Source organism: Barbus barbus, assembly GCF_936440315.1.
Source record: "Barbus barbus genome assembly, chromosome: 4".
NCBI classification, from domain to species: domain Eukaryota; kingdom Metazoa; phylum Chordata; class Actinopteri; order Cypriniformes; family Cyprinidae; genus Barbus; species Barbus barbus.
Window position 1 is genome coordinate 13,902,638 of NC_136732.1, and position 22,432 is coordinate 13,925,069.

Here is a 22,432-nt window from a genome sequence, read left to right on the forward strand (position 1 = left end):
ATAACATTTCACGACTGCTTATCCTGAAGTTACCCATTTTTATTAGTTTCAAGACTAGCAGCACAAAAGCATAGGAGACATTTACCATTTCCCCAAAAGCATCCCCATTACAGCTGGTTTCATCTGGGCTCATCCCGGTCGATGAACGCTCTGAGAGGGCGGGGGAAACCGGAGGGGAGGAGCTAGTGCTGCCAAACTGCATTATCTGAGGCACTGTCATCTGAGCTCCGCCCCTTTCTGCAGTAGCAATGAATGGGAAGGAAGCAACCCCCATACTCCTGTCTGCTGATTGGATGGAGGAAGAGACTCCTCTCTCTACAGGGGCTGGTGGTGTGTTGGTTTTAGATGTTGTTGGTGCATTGGTGCCACCGTTCTGCTCATGAAAATTCTTCAGCCGCTCAATAAGGTAATTTTTGGTGCCTGAGACGGTTAAGCCCCGCACTTTTAACTCCTGCTTCAGCTCTGCCACCTGCAAGAAGTGAAGAGAATGACAGGATGTGACAGGAGTTCATTAGACTCCTAGTCAGTGATCAGTACTGAAATTAAGAGTTATTATCATAGCAGGGGATTCAACCTTCAGCTCATCCAGGTTGGGAGGCAGAGGTCCTATTTTAATTCCACCTCCGATTGCAGTGGTCTGCTGATTCTGACCAGTCAGATTACTGGATGTTGATTGAGGGGGCGTGTCATTTTTAGATGGTGACGGGCCATTGGCTGAGGCAGGCTGCTGATCAGCAGGAGGCCTAAATAAAGTGTAAAAAAAGAAAAGAAAAAAATAATAATAATGTTGATTGTATTTAAATTTATAGTCATATCAGCATTACCGGTTATAACATGGCATATACAGACTGAACATTTAACAGCATTCATATTATTGTGGAAATCAATCATTCTAATATGCTGATTTATTATCAATGTTGAAAACAGTTTTGCTGATAAATATTTTTATTGGAACCTGTGATACTTTTTCAGGATTCTTTGATGAATAATAAGTTAAAAAGAACAGATAATTAATCAGCATATTAGAATGATTTCTGAAGGATCCTGAAGACTGGAGTAATGATGCTGAAAATTCAGCTTTGCATTACAGAAATCAATTATAGTTAAAAAAAAAAAAAAAATAAAGAAAATAAAATAAAAACATTATTTGAAATAGCAAAGATTTCACAATATTACTGATTAAATAAATGCATTTATATGTGTGTGTGTGTATTCAGTAAGGATGCATTCAACTGATCAAAAGATATTTGTTCTATTGAACTATTTATTAAAAATGTTAAGCAGCATAATTTTCAACATTGATAATAAGAAATGTTTCTTGAGCATCATATCAGCATATTAGAATGATTTATAAAGGATCACGTGACACTGATAACTGGCTGCTCAAAATGTACATTTTTAAAATGTATTAAAATAGAAAAAGTTTTTTTTTTAACTGTAATAATATTATTTCACAATATTACTGTTTTACTGTATTTTTGATCAGATAAATGCAGACAGATTTCATTGAAAAACATTACAAAAATATTATTTGTTTAAAAGAAATATAAAATATAAAATAATACACAAAAAATTAAATAAATAAAAAAATTACATATAATATATAAACAAAAGTAGTAATTTGTCAGGTAAGTTTTTTTGTAATGTGTTTTGCAGGCTTTCGTGAAAATAAAACACAGAATTACAAAAAACATATGTAAACAATACAATAAATATCTGGCATATCTTACTTGGGTGGAGCAGGCAGGATGGTGTGGTAGTTGTAGTTTTGCTGCTGTTGGTTGATGATCTGCAGCTGGAGGAAGAGCTGCTGTTGATAGAGGAGTTTGGCGTAGGAGGAGTCGAGCAGAGGTGGAGGCTCACGCTCGGGTTTCTGGTCTGGAGGAACATACTGGTGATACTTCAGCTTCTTCACCTTTGGTTTGTTGTCTCTCACCTTCTTAGAGCGCTGAATAGGGCGCTCACTAACCACTTTACCACCCTAAAAGAGATAGAAGGACAGCATGGAAGAGGATTTATCTTGTGGCATTATCACACTTGTGCAAGAGTTTAAAATGGCAATTCCAGCTGTCCTGGGATAAATGAAGAAATGTCACCTTTTGTAGTGCAGGAACTTGCTTGTGGCCTGTTGTTCCATTGGTTATCTTCTGCTGAGGGGCGGGGCCAGCTGTGTTTGGCAGCGGTGGAGGAGGAGGAGGAGGAGGAGGAGGGGGTGGGACCTAAGAAAATCCGGAGAAGCACATGAACTTGAGGAACTCCATCATGTTTGCGTGACTGCATTCAGAGAGCACAGGCGTGTGTGTGTGTGTGTGTGTGTAAATGCGACTACAGGACAAAAACATGAATGTGTGCAGATGATCAAGTGCGATTTCAAGCATGCTTGTTAGCATAAGCGTGTGTGAATGTGTCTGTGTGAATGTGTAACGAGCTGAATAAAGATGGTGAGCACTGCAAATAATTCAGGGCTCTTGAGAGCTGACTGAGCATGTGTGTGTGTGTGTGTGTGTGTGTGTGTGTGTGTGAGATATTCTGATGATGACAGATTATTAGTTTGTTAACCTTAGAGGGGATTTACTCAAACTTCCAAGATTTGTGCAGGTTTAATTAAAAGTTGAGACCACCTGTTTGAGACACTCAATTTACATTCTGTGCATAAAAAATATATGTTGCATACTTTTGACATACCACTGATATTGTTTGAAGTATTTTATTATTATAATTATTATTACCATTAATATATTTTGAATTAGCTTTTATTTTAATATTTTCAGTTTTCATTTGAATTTTTTTCATTTGAACTTTTGATACTTCTGTTTAAATTTATTTTTATTTAGGTTTTTAGTCATTTAATACCAGTGTTGTGCAAGTTACTTCCAAACTGTAATACATTATAGATTACTTGTTACTGTTGTTTACAATATTACTGTCTCAGAATTGTAATGCATTACATGACTCCTGTATTACTTTTGAGTTACTTTCACCAAAAGAACTTCAGAAGTAGAACTTAACATTCTAAAATGACAAAATGTACTGCATAGCATTTTACATCCAGTAGAGGGCGATTTAGTGGAGCATAATGACTGTGGGCTATCCAGGCATCTCGCGAATGTACAGTCTTCTACCATCTTCACCCATTAGCCGCTTTTCCACTGGCCAGTGCGAGCCGGGGCTTATAGCGAGCCGGGCGGGCTAATAGCCTCGGACCTCGAGCACAGAGGCTGAAATCATGCCGCGTTTCCACTGTCGGGCCAGTAGCCTCGCGGCACTCCTGTAAAACCCACCCTAAGCACGCCTTCACTGGACTACGTCACACAATACAAAGTTCCACCAGCGAGAGGGAGATGAATGAAATAAATCGCTAAACAAATATATCAGAAGCTGTCATTGTTTAGTCTTTATTTACAAACATGGACACCACACGCAGCTGATGACTGACCACGAACAGGAAACAGAACTAACTTGCGGCATTTTTGATTTGGTAATGTCTCGCGGCCTTGCTCTTTTTTTTCTTTGAACAATTCAATTTTGGGCTAAAAGTGTGTTGTAACGCAAGCGTTACTGAACATGTACTGAGTAAAATATTACTGAAAATTGATCAGTAATGCCTTACACTACTGCGTTACAGCAAAAAGTCATCCGTTACTGTAATGCATTACTTTTGTAACACCTTACTCCCAACACTGTTTAATACTCAAACGTAAATGAAAATCAGAAATTCATTGGCAATTAGAAATGCATTAGCGATGCACTGGCTAACTAACTGAAATAAGTTGGTTATAAATAAAATATAATTATTAGATGAAAACTATTTTATTATATATTCTTTATCTATTTTTTAATAAGCTTTATTTGTCAAATAACAAAAACTATTCCTTACAGTTTTAAATTTGGTTAATATAAATGTAAATGATAAAAATGGTAAAATATTAATATTTCATAAAATTGTAATATGAAAATTAAATGATACGGACATAAAATGTAGCTAAATTCATTACCTTAGTCATTCATAATAACTGGTTTAGTTAGTTTAATCTTATATTACCATAAATTATGCATATTAAACAAGAAAAAAAATATAGGGTGCAGTTATGCAGAGATTTATCTATCTATGTATTCATATATTTAAGTTTAAGGTTTAGTAATGTTATGTGCTTTTGATTTTCGATATTTATATTTACCTTCATTTTTATTTCAGTTTTAGTCATTTTAGTACTTAATTTAAATAAACATTTGCAACGATCTTTAAAATATTAGTTAAAAATAAAATATAAATATATTATATTATATGAAAAACATGTATTTTATTACATAGTTTAAAATAATTTAATAAGCTTTATTTCAAATAATGAAAATCTCTAATGGTTTGTTTTAGTTAAACGGTTACTCCACCCCAAAATGAAAATGTTGTCATTTATCACTTACCCCCATGTCGTTCCAAACCCGTAAGAGCTTCATTCGTCTTCGGAACACAATTTAAGATATTTTAGATAAAAACCGGGAGGCTTGTGACTGTCCCACTGACTGCATAGCAATTTGCACTGTCAAGGTCCATAAAAGTATGAAAGACATCGTCAGAATAGTCCATCTGCCATCATCTGACGGACCAGAGAATATCCACTGGACGCAAACTGCGTATGCTGTTCTGTGTCTGCCGCACCGCATGGATACGTCTTCTACGTTTGTTTACGTTTTGATTTGAACGAAAACAGCGTATCCTTGTTTGAGTCCAGTGGATATTCTCCAAAATGGCGCTACGCTGATGCAGAGGAGACGAATTGTTGAATAAAGTCGTTTTTTTTTTCTTTGCGTACAAAACGTTTTCTCGTAGCTTCGTAAAATTACGGTTGAACCACTGATGGCAGACTATTCTGACGAATAATTGTGTTAATTGTTTGGCAGTCAATGGGACAGTCACAAGCCTCCCGGTTTTCATCTAAAATATCTTAAATTGTGTTCTGAAGACGAAAGAAGCTTTTACGGGTTTGGAACGACATGGGGGTAAGTGATTACTGACAAATTATTCATTTTGGGGTGGAGTAAACCTTTAAGAATAACAATATTGACTATGTATGTCAACGTTAAAATGTAGCTAAATTAATTGCCTTAAAATACATTTTAAGACTAATCTTTAACAGGCAAGTTAATCTGAATTGAACATTTTGCATTAATTAAATACATTTCTATGACTTTGAGGTCTAAAAATGATCATTTTAATTTCTCCCCCAAACTTTTTGAAGTATGCAAATTGACGTAGAGCACCTGTTTTGGTGTTGTTTCATTGGCCGGTATCTCAAGTGGAGAAGGTAAGTGTCCTTGACCGAGGGGAGAGTCCTGATGAAGTGTCTGCTCCGGTGAGAACGCGTCACTGCTTTCCTCATCAAACGAAGAGCTCTCCGCTTCTACTTTTGGAAACTCTGTCTCTGAGGGAGAGAAAGTGTAAAAAAAAAAAAAAAAAGGATGGTTAGAATACAATATAAAAGATTTTCACATTTTCTGAAGAAAGCATAAGTGACGTTTACCTACGCAAACCTTGCTGCCACAATGTCAAAATGGTGATACACAGATTTTAGTGTTTTTTAGCATGCTAATATGTGATTGCTTCCGTTAATTTTCAATTTATTTCTATTTTATTTTCAGCATTGTGCATTTGCTTTCTTTTCTGCCAGGTGTTTGATTAGACAAGTAACAGCCCACCTCTCTTTAACAAGCTGTATGAATTCAAATATAATTTATGCCCACAGCTCAAACATACTGTATGGGACTTCTAATATTTCCTTAAGTAATAAAAAAATAAATTTAATTAATTTAAATAAAAGGAATAAATGAATGAAAGAATAAATAAAAAATGTGGTAGCAATAGTAATAGTGAGTAATCTTAAATAATAAATAAATAAAACAGCATGAAAGAAACCTCTGATCTTTAATGTACTGCTTGCACATTTCACTTACACTGCACCAATATTGTCCCAGAGTGAATAATAAAACCTTTAAACTCCAGTGCATGATATTTATATTTAATTTGAGCGTGTTCTGAGAGTGTGGCATTTGCCGATAATCATTAACTCTTTAATTAGGTTATTTAGAGATTAAAACAGTTTAAGGCATTCTGTGCAAACGTCTTTCAGCATTCCTTCACTGTGCTGCATTGTGTGGCGCTGCATAAACGTCACGGTTAATCGACTCATGCCGCCACAGAGTGGCGTATCCTGTATGAACACGAATGTAAATTCCCCCCTAATTAATTTAACTTGGTGTTCGACGCACACCAATCTCATTACCATAACTTTGCATTAAATTATCACCCTCTGCACTGCTGCAGGAACGTGACGGGATATAAATATGAAAATTAATCCGTACACACCGCTAATGACGCACTGGAATTAGCACTGGAGAGCCTGTGTATGGATGTAGATTGAGGGGAAAAGGGAATGATCTAGAGGAAATGTTGAGTGAGAGGAATATAAATGCGAATGTTAGTGAATGTTAGGCAGATTTATCTTTTTAAATGGCCAATGCTAATACATTTACGATTGTAACAACTAATTAACAAAATTGATAATGACAAAAAGCAACAACCAATTTCTTACGCAGTTAACACTAAATTTGTGCTTTTGTTTTTCTTTAATATTTATAGTTATTCTTATTCAATTGACACTTATTTATGGTTAATATTATTTATTTATTGAAAGAAAGCTGTCAGAATATATCAATTTAAATTAGTGCTGTCTAACGATTAATCGCATTCAAAATAAAAGTTTTTGTTTGTACAATATGTGTGTGTTCTGTGTATATTATTTTATATATTTATTATGTATATATAAATACACACACATACAGTATATATTTCGAAAATATTTCAAGGTATTTACATATATAATTTATATTATAAATAAATATATTTAATATATAAACATAACATTTTTCTGAAATATACACATGCATGTGTGTGTCTATTTATTTATATACGCGATTAATCACGATTAATCGTTTGACAGCACTAATTTAAATATTTATAATAAAAAAGATTATCAACAAAATTGGTAGTCCATATTATAAATAGTTCAATATAATTTAACAAAATATATTCATAGTAGTTAAAATGATAGTTATTACAATTAATGAAACTGTACTGACACAAGGGGGAACAACTACTCCTATTAAAAAGCAAACTGTGCAGAAATCTTTACTATGGTGTGTGTAATATCATGTGTCTTGCTTGAATTTAGTACCTATGATGGCTTGTTTGAGGCTGCTGTGCACTGGAAGGATGTTTTTGTGAATGAGCTCCATCGGTCCGGGCCGCTGAGAGATTTTATCGTTCAGATCATCGGCTAGACGAGCTCGTTTCAGCAGAAGCTGCTTGGCCTGTAGAGACGGCTCTGCTGATGTCTCTGTATACAGGAAATACATACAGTTAAAAAAAAACATGCATTCAAAATCAGCCATCATGTGCATGATCGCATTGTTCATTACATGTAATTCAGTTAGAATTGTACGTTACATTTGTACTTTCCAATTGTACATACCACATTTTAAATAAATGCATTTAAAGCACAGGCTGCATCCAAAATTGCATACTATATAGTAGGTGAAAAACACTATGTGTGTAGTATATCTGAATTCACAGTATTTATTATACAGTAGGTAAAAAGTCCCCGCTATTTCTGGTGAGATTTTGAAATATGCATACGGTGGACATTTTACCACTGGATTTGTGAAGTGACACAACTGACACTGGTAGGTCACATGACAAAGATAACATAATGAATCTAGTACATCCAGATTACATTCATACTACTCACATTAATACTATATAGAACATACTTTTTAAACAGTCGCAAAGTAATTGCTTATTCCAAAGAAGTGCAAACTCAGAGATTATGTGATTTCGGACGCAGCCATAATCTTTCCATGAGGTGTGTGTCAGTGTTTGAACTGCAGGGGGCATTATTAAAATACCCACCTTCAAGAATGTGCATCCTGACCAGTTCTGACTTCTCTGGACGACTGCGGATCTTTCTCTTCAGGTAGTCTTCGGTCTGAGATACAAGAGTAAAGTATGAGAAATAAAGTTAGAGTTTATTTTAGTTTCACTGGAAAGAGATGATTAAAAAAATCTGTGAAGGATTTACCCGAGCTCGTTCTAAACTTCGTCTCTGCTCATGAAAGGATGCAGAACTTTTCAGTGCTGGAAGGCAAAAAGATACAAAGAAATATGACTATTAAATCCAAATTTGATATATAAATGTATAAAGTTTCTCTTAAAGGAGCTGCGAGAACAGAAAACATTTTTCGGTAAATGAGAAAAATCATAAATAGCAAACTCGTTATCTGCGTAGTGCAGATTACAGGAAACATCTTTACTGCAGTGAGGTGCAAATAATTTTAAGCTTTTTTTGGATCAGGTAAAAGTGTTATTTTTGTATTAAAAAAAAAAAAGATTCAGAGAGAAAAAAAGATGCTTGTTAAAAGACCTTGACACAGGAACAGCATATTACACTGCACCTCTTTACTCCAGGCACACATACGCAGTTGTACACGCAAAATCTAAAAATAGTATTGCAACAGGCACATCCAAGAGACAGTTTAATCCAGCAGGTTCACAGTCTTGAGTGTGTGTTTCCACCCCATATTTAATACACCTTGGAACACAGCTTCTCTATCTGGTTCACAGTCTCCGGCGACTGAAAGCAAAGCCTGCTGGTGATACAGAGAACCGGAGATTTATGACAATGTGGCCATGCAAAAGTCTGGGTGGTTTGCTGGACAGTCTGCAAAATTATCCCTTTCTAAATATATATTTAAATCAATTATATTGTAATATAATATAATAAAGTAAGATAAAAATAAAATAAATACAAAAATATCATTGTGTGTGTATGTGTGTAAATATATAACTTCAGTTTATGTATATTTACTTATTTTTTAGCTTTCATTTATTATAATATATTGATATCATTTATTTAATATATTTACTACATACATATAACTATACATTATATTTATTACTAACATGTAAAATCACTTTCAGTTGTTGCAGATTGAAAACATTATACTTAAAAATAAAATAAAAGCCTGATGGCTATCAATACAGATAGTTTACATCATTTTTAACAACTAAAAGGGTTTTTGTTCCTACTTTTCTATTGCGTACTGCAAGTTCTTTTTGTTTTCATCCGTTCCTTTTTTATTATGTTTTACTAATTACATTAAAAATAATGGTAAATCATATAAAAATGTCAAATCAATTCTGCTACGTACAGTATATGTGCTTTTAAGAATTAAAAAGCCACAAATTCAGAAAAACAGACAAATATATAATTTAAGAGATAAATGCAATGACAGCGCGTGAAAAAAAGAAAGAGTGGCCTGGAAAAACGCAAGAGGAAAACGATAAGTAGTTGTTTATTAGGAGATTCTGGTCTACGGGTCAGAGTGGTTCACATACTGCCCACAGCAACACACAAGCTCCTTTCACATCACTGCATCCCCACACAATGCCCTTTAACCCTGACCAGCAAAAACACAAAATGAGTTATGCGCCTGAAGAGAGAACAAAAAGTGTGTTGGAGAGAGAAAACCACTTGATGTGTGTGATATCTCATCATCATTTTCAGCACTAACACCCCATTAAACGCCACGTCACCCAACCGCCATCTTGATACTAGGGATTCATTATATCACTGGGTTCAAATACGGTCACATTATCTGACAGAAAATCTTGAGCAGGCCAACTACTAAAGCTGATTATGCATTAAATGAGGATCCTATATTCACAATGGTCCTCTACTGTCAAAGACATGTTGATGTTTGTCGTTTATCTGCAGATGATAAATTATAAAGTCTAAAAAAGGTGAAAATTAGGGCACAGGCAGTTTGTGTTGTAAAACCTCTTATAACTGCATTTATAGACGTGTAATCAGAACTTGTGCAGAAAGTCCCTGTAACCACATCCCCATCAAGATTCAGGCTCAAATCTTCAGATTTCCTTTCTGAACTGCATGCTGGATATGTGATTCATCGAGCTGATAATGCAAACTTAAGTGTTTCTAAAACAGAACACGTTTCCTTTTTCTAAATCACGTACAAAACAGTATTATACCAACAATGCATGCAAAAATTCATTAACTTTTCCTGAAATAAATACTAAATTGAAAAACAAACTATGCTGCAATAAAGTTGTGTGTGTGTACTGTGTATATTTATTATGTATATATAAATACACACACATGATGTATATATTAAGGGTGGCACGGTACACTGATGTCACGTTCGGTACGTACCTCGGTTCGGGGGTCACGGTTCGATTCGATTTCGGTACAACAGGAAAAGAAACAAATCTATGCTCGGGTTCTTTTCATTTATTTTGAACAGAGAGTATTTGCGTTATGAAGACGATGCGTTATTAAGACGATAAGTGTTTAAAGTTGATTCTGCTGGTATAAGGAAACAGTTGAAGTGGTCGCGTCAGACGCCCACACGCACACACACCACAGTTGCCAAATCCACGTATTATATGCGACTTTGGGCTTCTTTTTTTTGTGAAGTTGCTTGAAAAAAATTCCTGGTCGCGGGTTGCGGTTTTTTGGGCTTATTTAAAAAAAATATGGTTGCTTGTTAGGGAAATCTGACAAACAACTTCATCTCTTTATTTATGTCTGCCGTATTCTCCAATGCATTGATTGTCACTCTGCTCACAGTTAATAGCCAACCAGTGCAATAATTCCGTAGCATAATTTTCCAAATGTTCCGCCCCTCATTGGAGAAAAATCACATTCAAAAAGAAGGCGCGTGATGCTGTAATCCAAGAGATGATAGAAGTAGACCTAGAGGGATGACTTTCTTTTAGCCTAATTTTTACAATGTTTTTGTAATGTATTAATTATCACAGGCGTCGGGCTGTAATAAAAACCAGCTAGTCATATCCTAATACGGAATAAATACATTTGGTTCGAATAGCCTGGTATGGCAAGATGACTTAATGTATTTCTTTTTTAACATTTAAACTTAGACCACATTATTAGATTACCTTTTGACTTCATGAATACACATAAATGACAGCTTAATGATTTTTATCCTTTTTTAATAATATATTTTATAATATAATATTACTTTTAACATAATATATATTATTATTTAATATAATATTTTTTTTATTTTTGTCTATAATATTTATTTGCCATTTTGTTTTATTATGTCATTTATTTGATAGTTATGTATACATTATTTTATTTTAAATGGTAGAAAATCCTGTTTTTCACCTCAAAATAAAGCACTTTCCCTCTGTACATGGCTGTGGGGACGAGCAGTTTTGTGGTGCTTGGAATTCTTTATAATTAATTAAAAACAAAAATTGCCACAGTGATGGCTCAAGGAGGTGTAATTGTTCAAGTAACACATTGTTTCATTTTAAAATATAAAAACAATTGTAACCAAGTGTTTTTCAAGTGTAATATTTAAGGCTAAAATGGACATTTCCATAGAATGACCCCTATATATTTTAGGCTATAAATATGTTACAGCTCCCCTTTGAAGCTCTTGTGTTTTTCTCCTTTTCCATCTCTCCAATCCTATTCTGCTCACAGGTGATTGGAGATGAGTTTTGTTCCCACTTATGTTGCAGTTTGCTGATTTTTGTAAAATAGCTTCTGTTTTTGCTTTTCAGATAAAAGAGTGGTTTCAGTTTAATATGTTGCAGGCTCATTTATTGGTAATAAATAATTGATAAATAATATTGATAATAAATCATCAAAAAAAAAATATTGGGCTTGTTTTGGGCTTGTTTTTGAAGCTGTGGTTGCTTATTTGTCTCGCGAGAGTTGGCAACACACACACACACACACACACACACACACACATCAGTTCCAGCATTGCTAAAGTAGGTACTTTATCAAAATAAAATACAAACATCAGCGCACCCGCCTCTGTCACTGTTGGAACGTGACTGAAGTACAAAGCCTATAATTTACATAAGTAATAGTTTAGCATTCAGATACGTTACATCGCAAATATGGAAATATTATGGAATATTTGGATTTGTGCCGAATGAGAGAGGGAGGATACACGAGCACAAATCTCCATTTCGCAAACAGTTGAGTGCACAAGCCTTTAAAGTATACTCCTTTATCAGTCTATGTGAGAGACACGTTCAGAATCAGCACATGGTCACTGTCTAGTGGGCTTTGTGTTCAAGCGCACAACTCATGGCATTCGCTGTTCTTCTGCTGGCAGTTATCAAACAGTGTTGCATTACTGCGGGCACCACCTTCTGGATTGAGGGTGAATTGCCTGTATTCGTTGTAAGGCCTTGCGCACCAAACCGAGATGCCCATACCGTGATGGTTCGCTACAAATACATGTACCGTGCCACCCCTAGTATATACATTTATATTCTTATATTTTGTATTATATATCAATATATTTAATATATAAACATAACATTTTTCTTAAATATATACATGCTTGTGTTGGTATGTATATATACATAAATATACACAGCATACACACATACATTATGTAAACAAACTTTTATTTTGGATGCGATTAGTCATTTGACAGCACTAAATGTATATATATATATATATATATATATATATATATATATATATATATATATATATATATATATATATATATATAAATTCATTTTATTTTTAGTTTTTTGATGCAGAATATATTGTCCACATATATTGTTCATTTTTGTGAAGCGCACCTGTTCAAGACGGCAGAAAGCACATCATGTTTGTTTTCTTTGTTTTATAAAATAACTACCTTGTGTTGGTATTGTGAGTGCACACAAATACAAGTAGACTTTACAGGTCTGAATGATGTATTACTCTTACCTTTATCAAAAAAAAAAAAAAAGACGGCGTAGGCTATTTTAATTTGTTTCCAATGAAAACAATCCAAGTGTTTGCGCTGGTGCCTCCATGTCCTGCAGAGCGCGCTTTAGCTTCCACTCGCCGCACAAACTTAGATATAGGCTAGCGCACATTATTATTATAGTATTATAGTGCAGGTTTAACGTTTAAACATTGTTATATTCTTGAACTGTTTTAGTATATCTATAGATTTTATTTTAGGCAAGTCGTGATGATATGAGAAGGCTAAATTTATAAAACATAGGCTATGATCAGCTCATGCCGCTGGCCGCTTGGTCGTTACTTAAAAAAAACTTATAGGCTATTTAACGAACAAAAATGCTCCAAACGTTTTTCTAAATTAACTTAATAAAAAAGTTTTTTAAAAAAAACGAAATATAGTAATTTTGCCATTACACACTACTGTTTCGTCTATTAAAATAGTTCAGTTTTGTATAAACTGTTTTAGGAGAAGGGGGAAAAAAGACGGACTCGGGCCGGTAATTCTGATAAGCTGTCGGACGTGGGCCGGGCTAGGGCCTGAGCGTCTCGGGCCAGGGCCTAAATTTTAGGCCCGTGCAGGGCTTTACTTATCGGTATCTTAATTATCGGTAAAAATTTTTCATATCGTGCATTCCTAATATATATATATATATAGTGCTATGCATAAGTTTAGGCACCCATGCTAAAGTTGACTAAAAAGAGGAATAAAAAAATCATCTTTTGGAAATTGAACTTAATGCCTTAATTAAAAAAAATTGGGAAAAATCCTACCTTTAAGGACACCAATTTTCTTTGTGAATGAATAATGTATCATAAATAAATAAATGTTCTTCCTTAAAATACAGGGTGCATAAGTTTGGGCACCCCTATGTTAAATTCCCATAGAGGCAGGCAGATTTTTATTTTTAAAGGCCAGTTACTTCATGGATCCAGGATACTATGCATCCTGATAAAGTTCCCTTGGCTTTTGGAATTAAAATAGCCCCACATCATCACATAGCCTTCACCATACCTAGAGATTGGCATGGAATACTTTCCATAAGATCACCTCTCAATGCAAATCAAACCAGCTATTAGGCTAACTGAAATAAAACCATGCCAATATGTTTATACTCTAGGTATGGTGAAGGCTGAAATTCCTATGGGAATTTCTTTTTTTGTGGGAATTTCTGCTGGAGGAACATCTTGTTTAGACACATGGCATCATGGATTCTATCAAATACCAACAGATAAAAAAAATCAACAAGTGACTGACTCTGTTAGAAATCTTATAATGGGCCATGTTTGTATCTTCCAACCGTACAATAAACCAAACACAGACCTCAAAAACAACACAAAAATGGGGCACTGAGCACAAAACCAAGCTTCTGCTATGACCATTCCAGTCCTCTGACCAGAATCCTGTAGTGAATCTAAAGGATCTGGAGTGATTCTGGATGATAGAATGGTCTCTGATCTCTTGTCAGGTGTTCTCTAACCTCATCAGGCATTATAGGAGAAAATTTAGAGCTCTTAAACTGGCAAATGGAGGCTTCAAAAAGTATTGAAAAAAAAAGGTTGCCGTTAATTGTGTCCAATATGTATTAGAGAAAAACATTTATTTCATAATGATATTTCCCCCCATTTTAAATTCTTATTGTCCAATGAAAGGTTAGATTTTTGTGAATTTTTTAAACAAAAGATCAGAAGGATTAACAATGCAGATTAATTTTCACAGCCTTCTTTGATCATATTCACCAAGGGTGCCAATAATTCTGACCACAACTGTATGCATGTATATGTGTGTGTGTGTGTGTGTGTGTGTGTGTGTGTGTGATATATATTCAAAACTACAATATCCCTGTTTTTTCGACATCAGAAAAACTGTCAAACTAAATGTACAATCTGGACTGGTGGCTCTGAGTTCTGATGATGCTTCTAAGGTCAAACTGTCCTTATTCTAAAGGCTGTAATGACAGGTTTTAATGGGGGAAGCATTAATTTGAGATTAGAAGATGGCAGCTCAGTCAAGGGTGATCAGACAAGGCAGATAAGAGTGAAAGAGTGCATTCAAGTTGACAGGAAATGCAAGCCAGCACAGGAAGTGAAAGGGAGAAGACAGTGAAAGTAGGGCTCAGGAATACTCTGAAAGTGCAGATACACATTTGCTGGTTGCTCTTCCTTCCCGTTGGGATCCATATTTAGATCCAGACAGTTATTGGGTGAGCGCTGTAAACATCCCCTAGGTTGCCATCTGCTGTCATTGCTGTTTATTTCTATCCTGGACAGACCCTTTCTAACCAAACGACTTTCTATATTCTCTCTTCAGAGTATCTAGTTTGCTTCGTATAATCAAAAGGATTTGGAAAGCAAATGGCTTTGATGATTATAGCAGGCGTCTAACCTTTTACTAACAGATATAATGGGAAACATGGCATATATTTAAATACACTGCTTATCACCTGCTCAATGGCTCAACTGAGTGTGTGTGTGTGTGTGTGTAACCCACCCAAATGAAGAGCATGGCTAGTCATGCACTAACTATGAGTTAGAGTGCACTAAATATCTCCATCTTACACATTTTTAGCATGCAAATGTGTAATCTAAACATTTAGTGTCCATGATACAAATTTTAAATGCGGATTTAAAGCAATTGAAACATTTAGATTTAAATTTTAATTCTTAGAACTTATTGCTGCAGTGAGCATTTTCTGCACCACTAAAGTCATTCACATTTACATGTATGTATTTAACATTCAAATAAAATTGCAAAAATAATGACGGTTTTCTAACAGGTTTCCCAAACCTACTTTCTATGAATGGTTAACGCTAGGGATGCACGATATTGGATTTTTACCGATATTTTTCAACTCCTTTTGGCCAATACCGATATATTTCCTTTTGTTTGGAAACAACACCAAGTCTCTCCTGTGCCGAAATAAGCAAAATATTTGTAATTTTGGTTAGTTTTTAACAAGAACTTATTTGTTAGAATTAAATAAACAATAATGAAGGTTTTTTTTGACAGTACATTGAAGCTTTGAAAATAACTATAAATAAACTATATATATCAATCGCAGCATTTTCCCCCAGAAAGATGCAGTGTTAACCCTAACATTTTATTTGAAGATTTAACATTTGTTGATGGTCTAAAGCAAAAGAGTTGGAAAAATTCTGAAAATCTTTTAGAGCTTATGATTTAAAAAAATAAAACATATTACACATTAATGAATAAATCAGTATATATAAAATTATTTCATTTACAAGTGTCATGTTTGTGATTTTTTTTCATGTAAGCTAAAGCTTCTAACCTTTAAGTCAAAACATACTCAATTTTATTACATCAATTACTACTTTATTTAACAGTTTAAATGTTATTTGTATAGGCTATTTTACATTTAATTTAATTGGAAGTAGGCCAAAAGCGTCCCCTACAGATTAAACTCCTTACAGAACTGGTGTTTGGACCTGGGGGAGGCTGTCACTGCTGCCACTGCACGTGCTATTACTGGTCACTCTATCACACTCCGAACACGTCATTCTGTAGGTGCTTTCACAGATTAAATGCAGCGATCCATAATACAATTTAACCATCATTCAGACAAAACTTTGCTTCAAGAATGAGCCACACTGCTGACGTGATCTATTCACTAGCACACCCTGAGCACATGTGAGTTAATGTATTCCTCTTATCGGCAAGACATATCGGCATAATTTTTCATGTTGAGCCGATGCCGATATTTACATTTAAAGCCATTATCGGCCGATTCCGATATCAGTCTGATAATATCGTGCATCCCTAGTTAACGCAAATAATGCCATGTTTCATTTGTCCCAGAAATTAATTTCTCAGGACACATATTTAAGTGATATTGGATAGGTAGTGCCATTTTATGCATTGAATTAAAAAAAATAATAATAAATTAAAAAAAAAAACATTAAATTAAAAAAAAGAATTAAAATAAAACAAAAAATGAAAGTTAAAAAAAGAAATTGAAATAAAAGAAATGCAAAATAAAAGAAAAAATATAAAATAAATAAATAAGATTGATGTAATCAGAATTTGAGCAGAATGTCCCTGTAACCATATGCTCAAATCTTCAGGGCAGTTTCAATGAATCAACATGACAGATGGATAGTATAGAGTGCTAAAAAGATCATTTATATAAGATATCTGACAATTAAGGTGACCTCTAAGAAACAGCTCCTTAGACAGTATTTTCTATGGCATTACTGTTGCTGGTTGAACAGTGTTGACAATCAGTCAGTGTGCCAAATGAGATTCTGATATCAGCAGACACTGGGTTCAAATTGGATCACATATGCTGGGTCCAGTAAGAAGTTATTACATAAAACTACTTAGGGGAACCATCAACTTATTTGAACCCTCTGATTCTGCTTTTCCAGCTTTCATTTCTTTTTTTCCCAGATAATTCTAAGAGATCTTAAGCAAGATTTCGGTGCTTCCATTATTGGCACGCCTTCTTAAAGGGCCAGTCACACAATCAATGATTAATACAAAACAAACATAAATTTATGTCAAATTTATTAGTATGTGTCATGTGCATGCTTTAAAAATGGATGCATGCAAATCTATAATCATATCATGATTTTTGAATATGAAATTGGCACAAAAAGCATTGGAAAAACAGATATGATTAAACTTCACTACTGTAAATTAAAATGGGGAAAAAAAAGAACCGCAAAGTTTTGCAAACAATTCAATCTTTCAATTCAATCGGATATCTTCAAAAGGTTAAGTCTAATGTTTTGTATTGGAATAAAGTTGGAGATCGGAGAATGGCACACATTGCAAATTACTGGTTATGTTTCTGCCGTACATGATAAGCATTGGTAACTTGGAAACAAAAACAGGACAGATTCTGTTTGCCAATGGGTAATAACTGCTGTTAATCTCACTGATAAAAAAGATAAATAAAATAAAATGTGTACAGCTTCTTTGCAATAACCAATTTTATTCTCTTAAAAACATGGAAACGCTGCTACTACGTTTTTACTTTGATATTTTAGTTATTCACGTTAATTAAATTTGTAACATGAAAAGGAAACAACTTAAATTAATTATGGTCCTATAATACGAAAAATTTCACTGTAAAACTATTATTGGAGTACACTGGAATAAGTCATAAGAGGTGCACGAAACAGCATTTAAAATATTCTCACAGGCTGCTAAATTAATCATGAACCTTTAAGTGTCTTAAGTGTTGCATTGTTTAAAACCATGCATCCTGTGTCAGACAACTTTAGTGTTAAAGTCTCAACAATAAAGTTAAGTGTCAACAATATGCTTAACATAAACACCTATAGAGACACTAGAATGATGTGACTCAAACTTCTCGCCTGACTAAACTTGACAACCACTACAAAAAGTGTAACAGAACCGTCCTGAACCTTGCTGCCCATTTGCACGGATACAAAAGTGGCTTAACCTAGACCCAGCGAACGCCAGATTTAAACTTTCTGCTCGTACACCATCTTAGCTATGACCAACAATAACCTAAAACCTGAGGTGTATCTTCAGGTATTAAATATAATTTGGTAATTCTTCTACAAGACACTTGGTGAGGGAGAGCAAGTGTTAAAAATAAAAAGAGTAAGACATCTGTTGAGTAATTTGGGCTAAGCTACTTTAAAGTTTTGACTTCAAAAAGAGCTTGTTCAACTTACACTGGGATCCATGTTTGGGTGAGACCTCTGGCTACTCGTTTTACTCATCATTAAGCACCCAAATCATCATGCACTATCTTTTACATTTTAACTAACTTAAATTAAACCATACATCTCCAGCCAACACAAGATGGAAACCTTTTTGTTAAAATAGAGCACGTAGACACGTAGACTTAAAGTTTTGCATTCGAATGTGGATTTTTATTTTAAATTCGACGAATATTCGAAATTCAATTTTTTTTGACAGCCCTAGTGTCTACGCTTTAGGTGTGCGTCAGGCAGCCTTATCAGTGGCGCACGAGATGCGATGAAGATGTAGCGTAGGTGTTATTGCATTTTAATGCTTTTTTTTAGCCTATCCTTTTGAACCCACTGGATACGTTGTTCATTCAAATGACTGCGGAAAAAGAGAACATCAATGCGGAGATGATGTTGTTTATGCCAAAACTGGAAACAAGCCGTTCACACAAAACGCATATTTTGCACATTTTCTAGAGGGACATCTATCACTGTTGCACTCGCTTCTTGCAAAAGAGAGACGGATATTTAGAAAGCCATTTAAAATTATTGTAAGTTCAACTTTGAAAAAAACGTTTCAAAACTTTATGACGGGACGGGTCTCTCCCCATTCCACTGCATCTCATGTTTTTAAATTAAAAAAGTAATGTTACTCTTTGTGATTGGTTTTCTGTGCTTTGTATTAAACTGTGTATACATGATGCTGTTTTGTTTCTAATTGTTTAAGCAACTTAATTAATTATATATGGTTAAACATTATTTTTCATAGATAGTCGTAATTTTATGCTTTGAAGAACCGTGGATTAGTAATATTTTGCTCGATGCGCCCTCTTGTAGCCTCATGAGAGAAGCCAAAAGTTTTTTTCCCCTAACTGAAATTATGCCTTTTAAATTAGAATATAATTTAAGTATTTAAGTACAAAATTCGAATTTAGGTCAGTTAAGCTCGAAATGTTGTAGTTTTGAGATGAATGGGCCAACCTTTCAAGCTCAGAGAAAAACCACAACGCAAAGGAAGTTCGACTCTATCTTATGTTAACCAAACCAAATCAGCATCTTAGACAGGATGAGAGAGACTAGCTATACCTACTAGTTCTAACCACAAAGCATCTACATTTCACCCAGATTCACAAAGATGAAAACCATGAACCAGGTGTAGGACGAATCTTGCTCAAGGAAGGAAAATGCCTTCAAAATCAGACCAAAGGAACATTGGGCATGTGCTACAGAACGTCTTAAGATCCTCAAATCTACACGCTAATAGAGCTGCCTAGTAACAACAGATTATTAATTAGTACTAGTAGGAGAGTGTGAGTGCTTCTTACGTGGCATGATCCCCTGGTTAACCAGTTCTTCTCGAGTCCGTCTCTGCTGAAGTTTGAGTTGGAGCACTAGAAGAAAACAAGAAATCAAGTCAAAGATGAAGACATTCAGTCAACTATCAAGGATGAAAATTGGGCAAAATTACTAATTCAACTCTTACTGCACAACAGGTTTACAAAGAGGTTAACAAATACTCATTCTTGGGACATCATTTTGCACTGTTACGCAACAATAGGTAGATTGGTTGGTTGGTTTCAGAAGAGCAAAATCAACTATGCAAACTATACAAACCCAGTAAAAACAAAGATAAGAGTGCTAGTATGATGCTAACAGACCGGTCTTGTGCAATGAAAACGCTTTAATCTCTCAAAACAGAAGCACATCTGAAAGTTACTGTGAGGAAATTACTTCACTGTAGTTCATTACTATTCTAATGCATCAATATTTGCATGTTCGGGAGACAGCACACTATAAAACGTAAGAAAATACAGCATGACAGAAGACATAAGTTGATAAAATACCCGGCGAGCAGCTCAATCTGTCTCCTTCATCCTCCCCTCGAACAAGCTCTTCCTGACAGCCGGCAGAGAGCTTATCAGTCAGAGAGGAGAGAGTATAGACTACAACATACTTCCTCTTCCTGTTTCTGCATTCAATTTAAAACAGAAGTGTGCGAGATGTTTCCACGGCTTACCACAGGAAGAAAGACTGTCAGTTCTATTAAATGAGTGCTTGAATCTAAATAGCGATTAAACCATGAAGATCCTGGCACATCTACCGTGTAAATGACAATATTCAGTAGCAGCCAGAGGCTTTGAAATGTATACTACGTCAAGCAAACATCTTTACAAGTTATCTGGGTTTGGACTGAAACCTCAAAAGGTACAGTCACAACAAAATATTCGCTTGATCAAATGATTTACCAGTAAAGCTACAAAGAGACAGCAAACTGCTTACTAGCTCATATATAAATTAATCTATAATAATATAATTGTCATTATGCGAAAAAATATCCATCAATGCCCCCAAAAGAAGTCAAGCAACTATCTCTTCCGCTAGAAGAAACACTAATAGTACCACAATGAAAAATGCTTGCTGAGTGTCAAAGACTTTATCGAAACATTTCTGGTGGGTAAAAATTTAAAGCCTCAGAATTGTATTTTGGTATCATCCTGCTTCAAACATCTACGAGAACGCAAAACCAAGCCGTTCATGTAACAAACACGAAACTAAACACCACCACAGAGGGAACGGGCTCTGTTAGATTAATAACCTGATACAAGGCTGAATCGAGCCATCTCTCGCTGTGGTTTTGGCTCTCGCATCTGACATTGACACATTTGCTCCCCAGCGTCATCATTAACCATGTGGCATAGAGTCAACATGTACGAATCGAGATGTTAGAGGAATCACAAAAAGAGCTGTCAGAGCATGCAGAAAAAAAGTGTCAATCAAATAAACAAATATTTAAACAGTTTCATCAAGAAATGTTACAAAATATGTAATATATGTGACCCTAGACCACAAAACCAGTCATAAGGGTCAATTTTTTTTTTTATTGAAATTTATACATCATCTGAAAGATAAATAAATAAGCTTTCCATTGATGTATGGTTTGTTTGTCAGTCCTCTGTCGTGTGTGTCATGTGTTCCTGTCTCATGTTTCCTTATTTGGTTTGTTTCCTGTCCTTGTTTAATGTGATTATTAGTTAATTCTTGTCCAGCTGTGTATCTCATTAGCTATTATTATCCTGTGTATTTATAGTGCTGTCTGTTCTGTTTGATTTCGTCTGCTCTACTCGTTACTCCCCGGTGTTCCTGTCTGTGTCAGCCTTGCCTTGCCTTGATGTCTTCATTAAAGACTATTATTTTGAGTTACATCCTTGTCTGCGTGTTCCTGTATCCTCCTCATGTGTGCACCGTGACAGAAGACCAGACCAATACAGTAAGCGGCGCCCCTTCACCTCGTTTTGTTAGTTTTTTTTCTAGTTTTTATTTGGTTCCTGTTTGTCTGTCCCGCGGCAAGCCGCTAGTCTTCCCGCCATAGCCCACTGCAAGTCCGCTTGGGAGTTCGGCGGGATCCCCGCGAGTCCGTAAGCCGCGAACCCTCAAGCCCGCCAATCGTGGGAGATCTGACAACTATAAAAGCCAGAAGATATGTTTTTGAACATGGCTGATGTTGTTGAGGTCTGAACCTGTCAGCATGGGTAAATTAACCTACAGCACCTGTCTTATATTTAGAAAATATTTTCATGGAATATGATCTTTACTTAATTATTGTAATGATTTTTGGCATAAAATATAAAAAATATATTTTTTTACCCATACAATGTATTGTTGGCTATTGCTACAAATACCCCAGCGACTTAAGACTGGTTTTGTGCTCCAGGGTCACATACAGTGCCCTCCAAAAGTATTGGAACAGTAAAGACAAAATTGCTCTGTTGGCTGTGGAGTCAAGACATTTACAAATATGATGAAAAGATGAATATGAGAAAACTACAGAATGTCACATTTTATTATTGGGCGATTCGACACACAGATGTTTTAGCAGCTAAGAA

The 22,432-nt window shown here is 35.0% G+C and overlaps 1 protein-coding gene across 6 annotated transcripts in view; it reads right to left on the reverse strand.

Moving 5' to 3' along the window:
* Positions 1-22,432, reverse strand: part of LOC306868742 (myocardin-related transcription factor A-like) — a 46,648-nt gene that overhangs the window by 8,402 nt on the left and 15,814 nt on the right. For 5 of the 6 annotated variants that reach the window (XM_079415064.1, XM_079415068.1, XM_079415065.1 and 2 more), the window contains 9 exons: positions 19,874-19,939; positions 8,133-8,188; positions 7,964-8,039; positions 7,230-7,391; positions 5,260-5,420; positions 2,097-2,219; positions 1,731-1,981; positions 575-743; positions 86-469 (listed from right to left, as the gene is read on the reverse strand). In XM_079415064.1, coding sequence (XP_079271190.1) covers positions 86-469; positions 575-743; positions 1,731-1,981; positions 2,097-2,219; positions 5,260-5,420; positions 7,230-7,391; positions 7,964-8,039; positions 8,133-8,188; positions 19,874-19,939 — 1,448 coding nt within the window. Of the gene's footprint in view, positions 1-85; positions 470-574; positions 744-1,730; positions 1,982-2,096; positions 2,220-5,259; positions 5,421-7,229; positions 7,392-7,963; positions 8,040-8,132; positions 8,189-19,873; positions 19,940-20,392; positions 20,434-22,432 lie in introns of those variants that run through there. The other variant, XM_079415067.1, reaches the window with a different exon arrangement.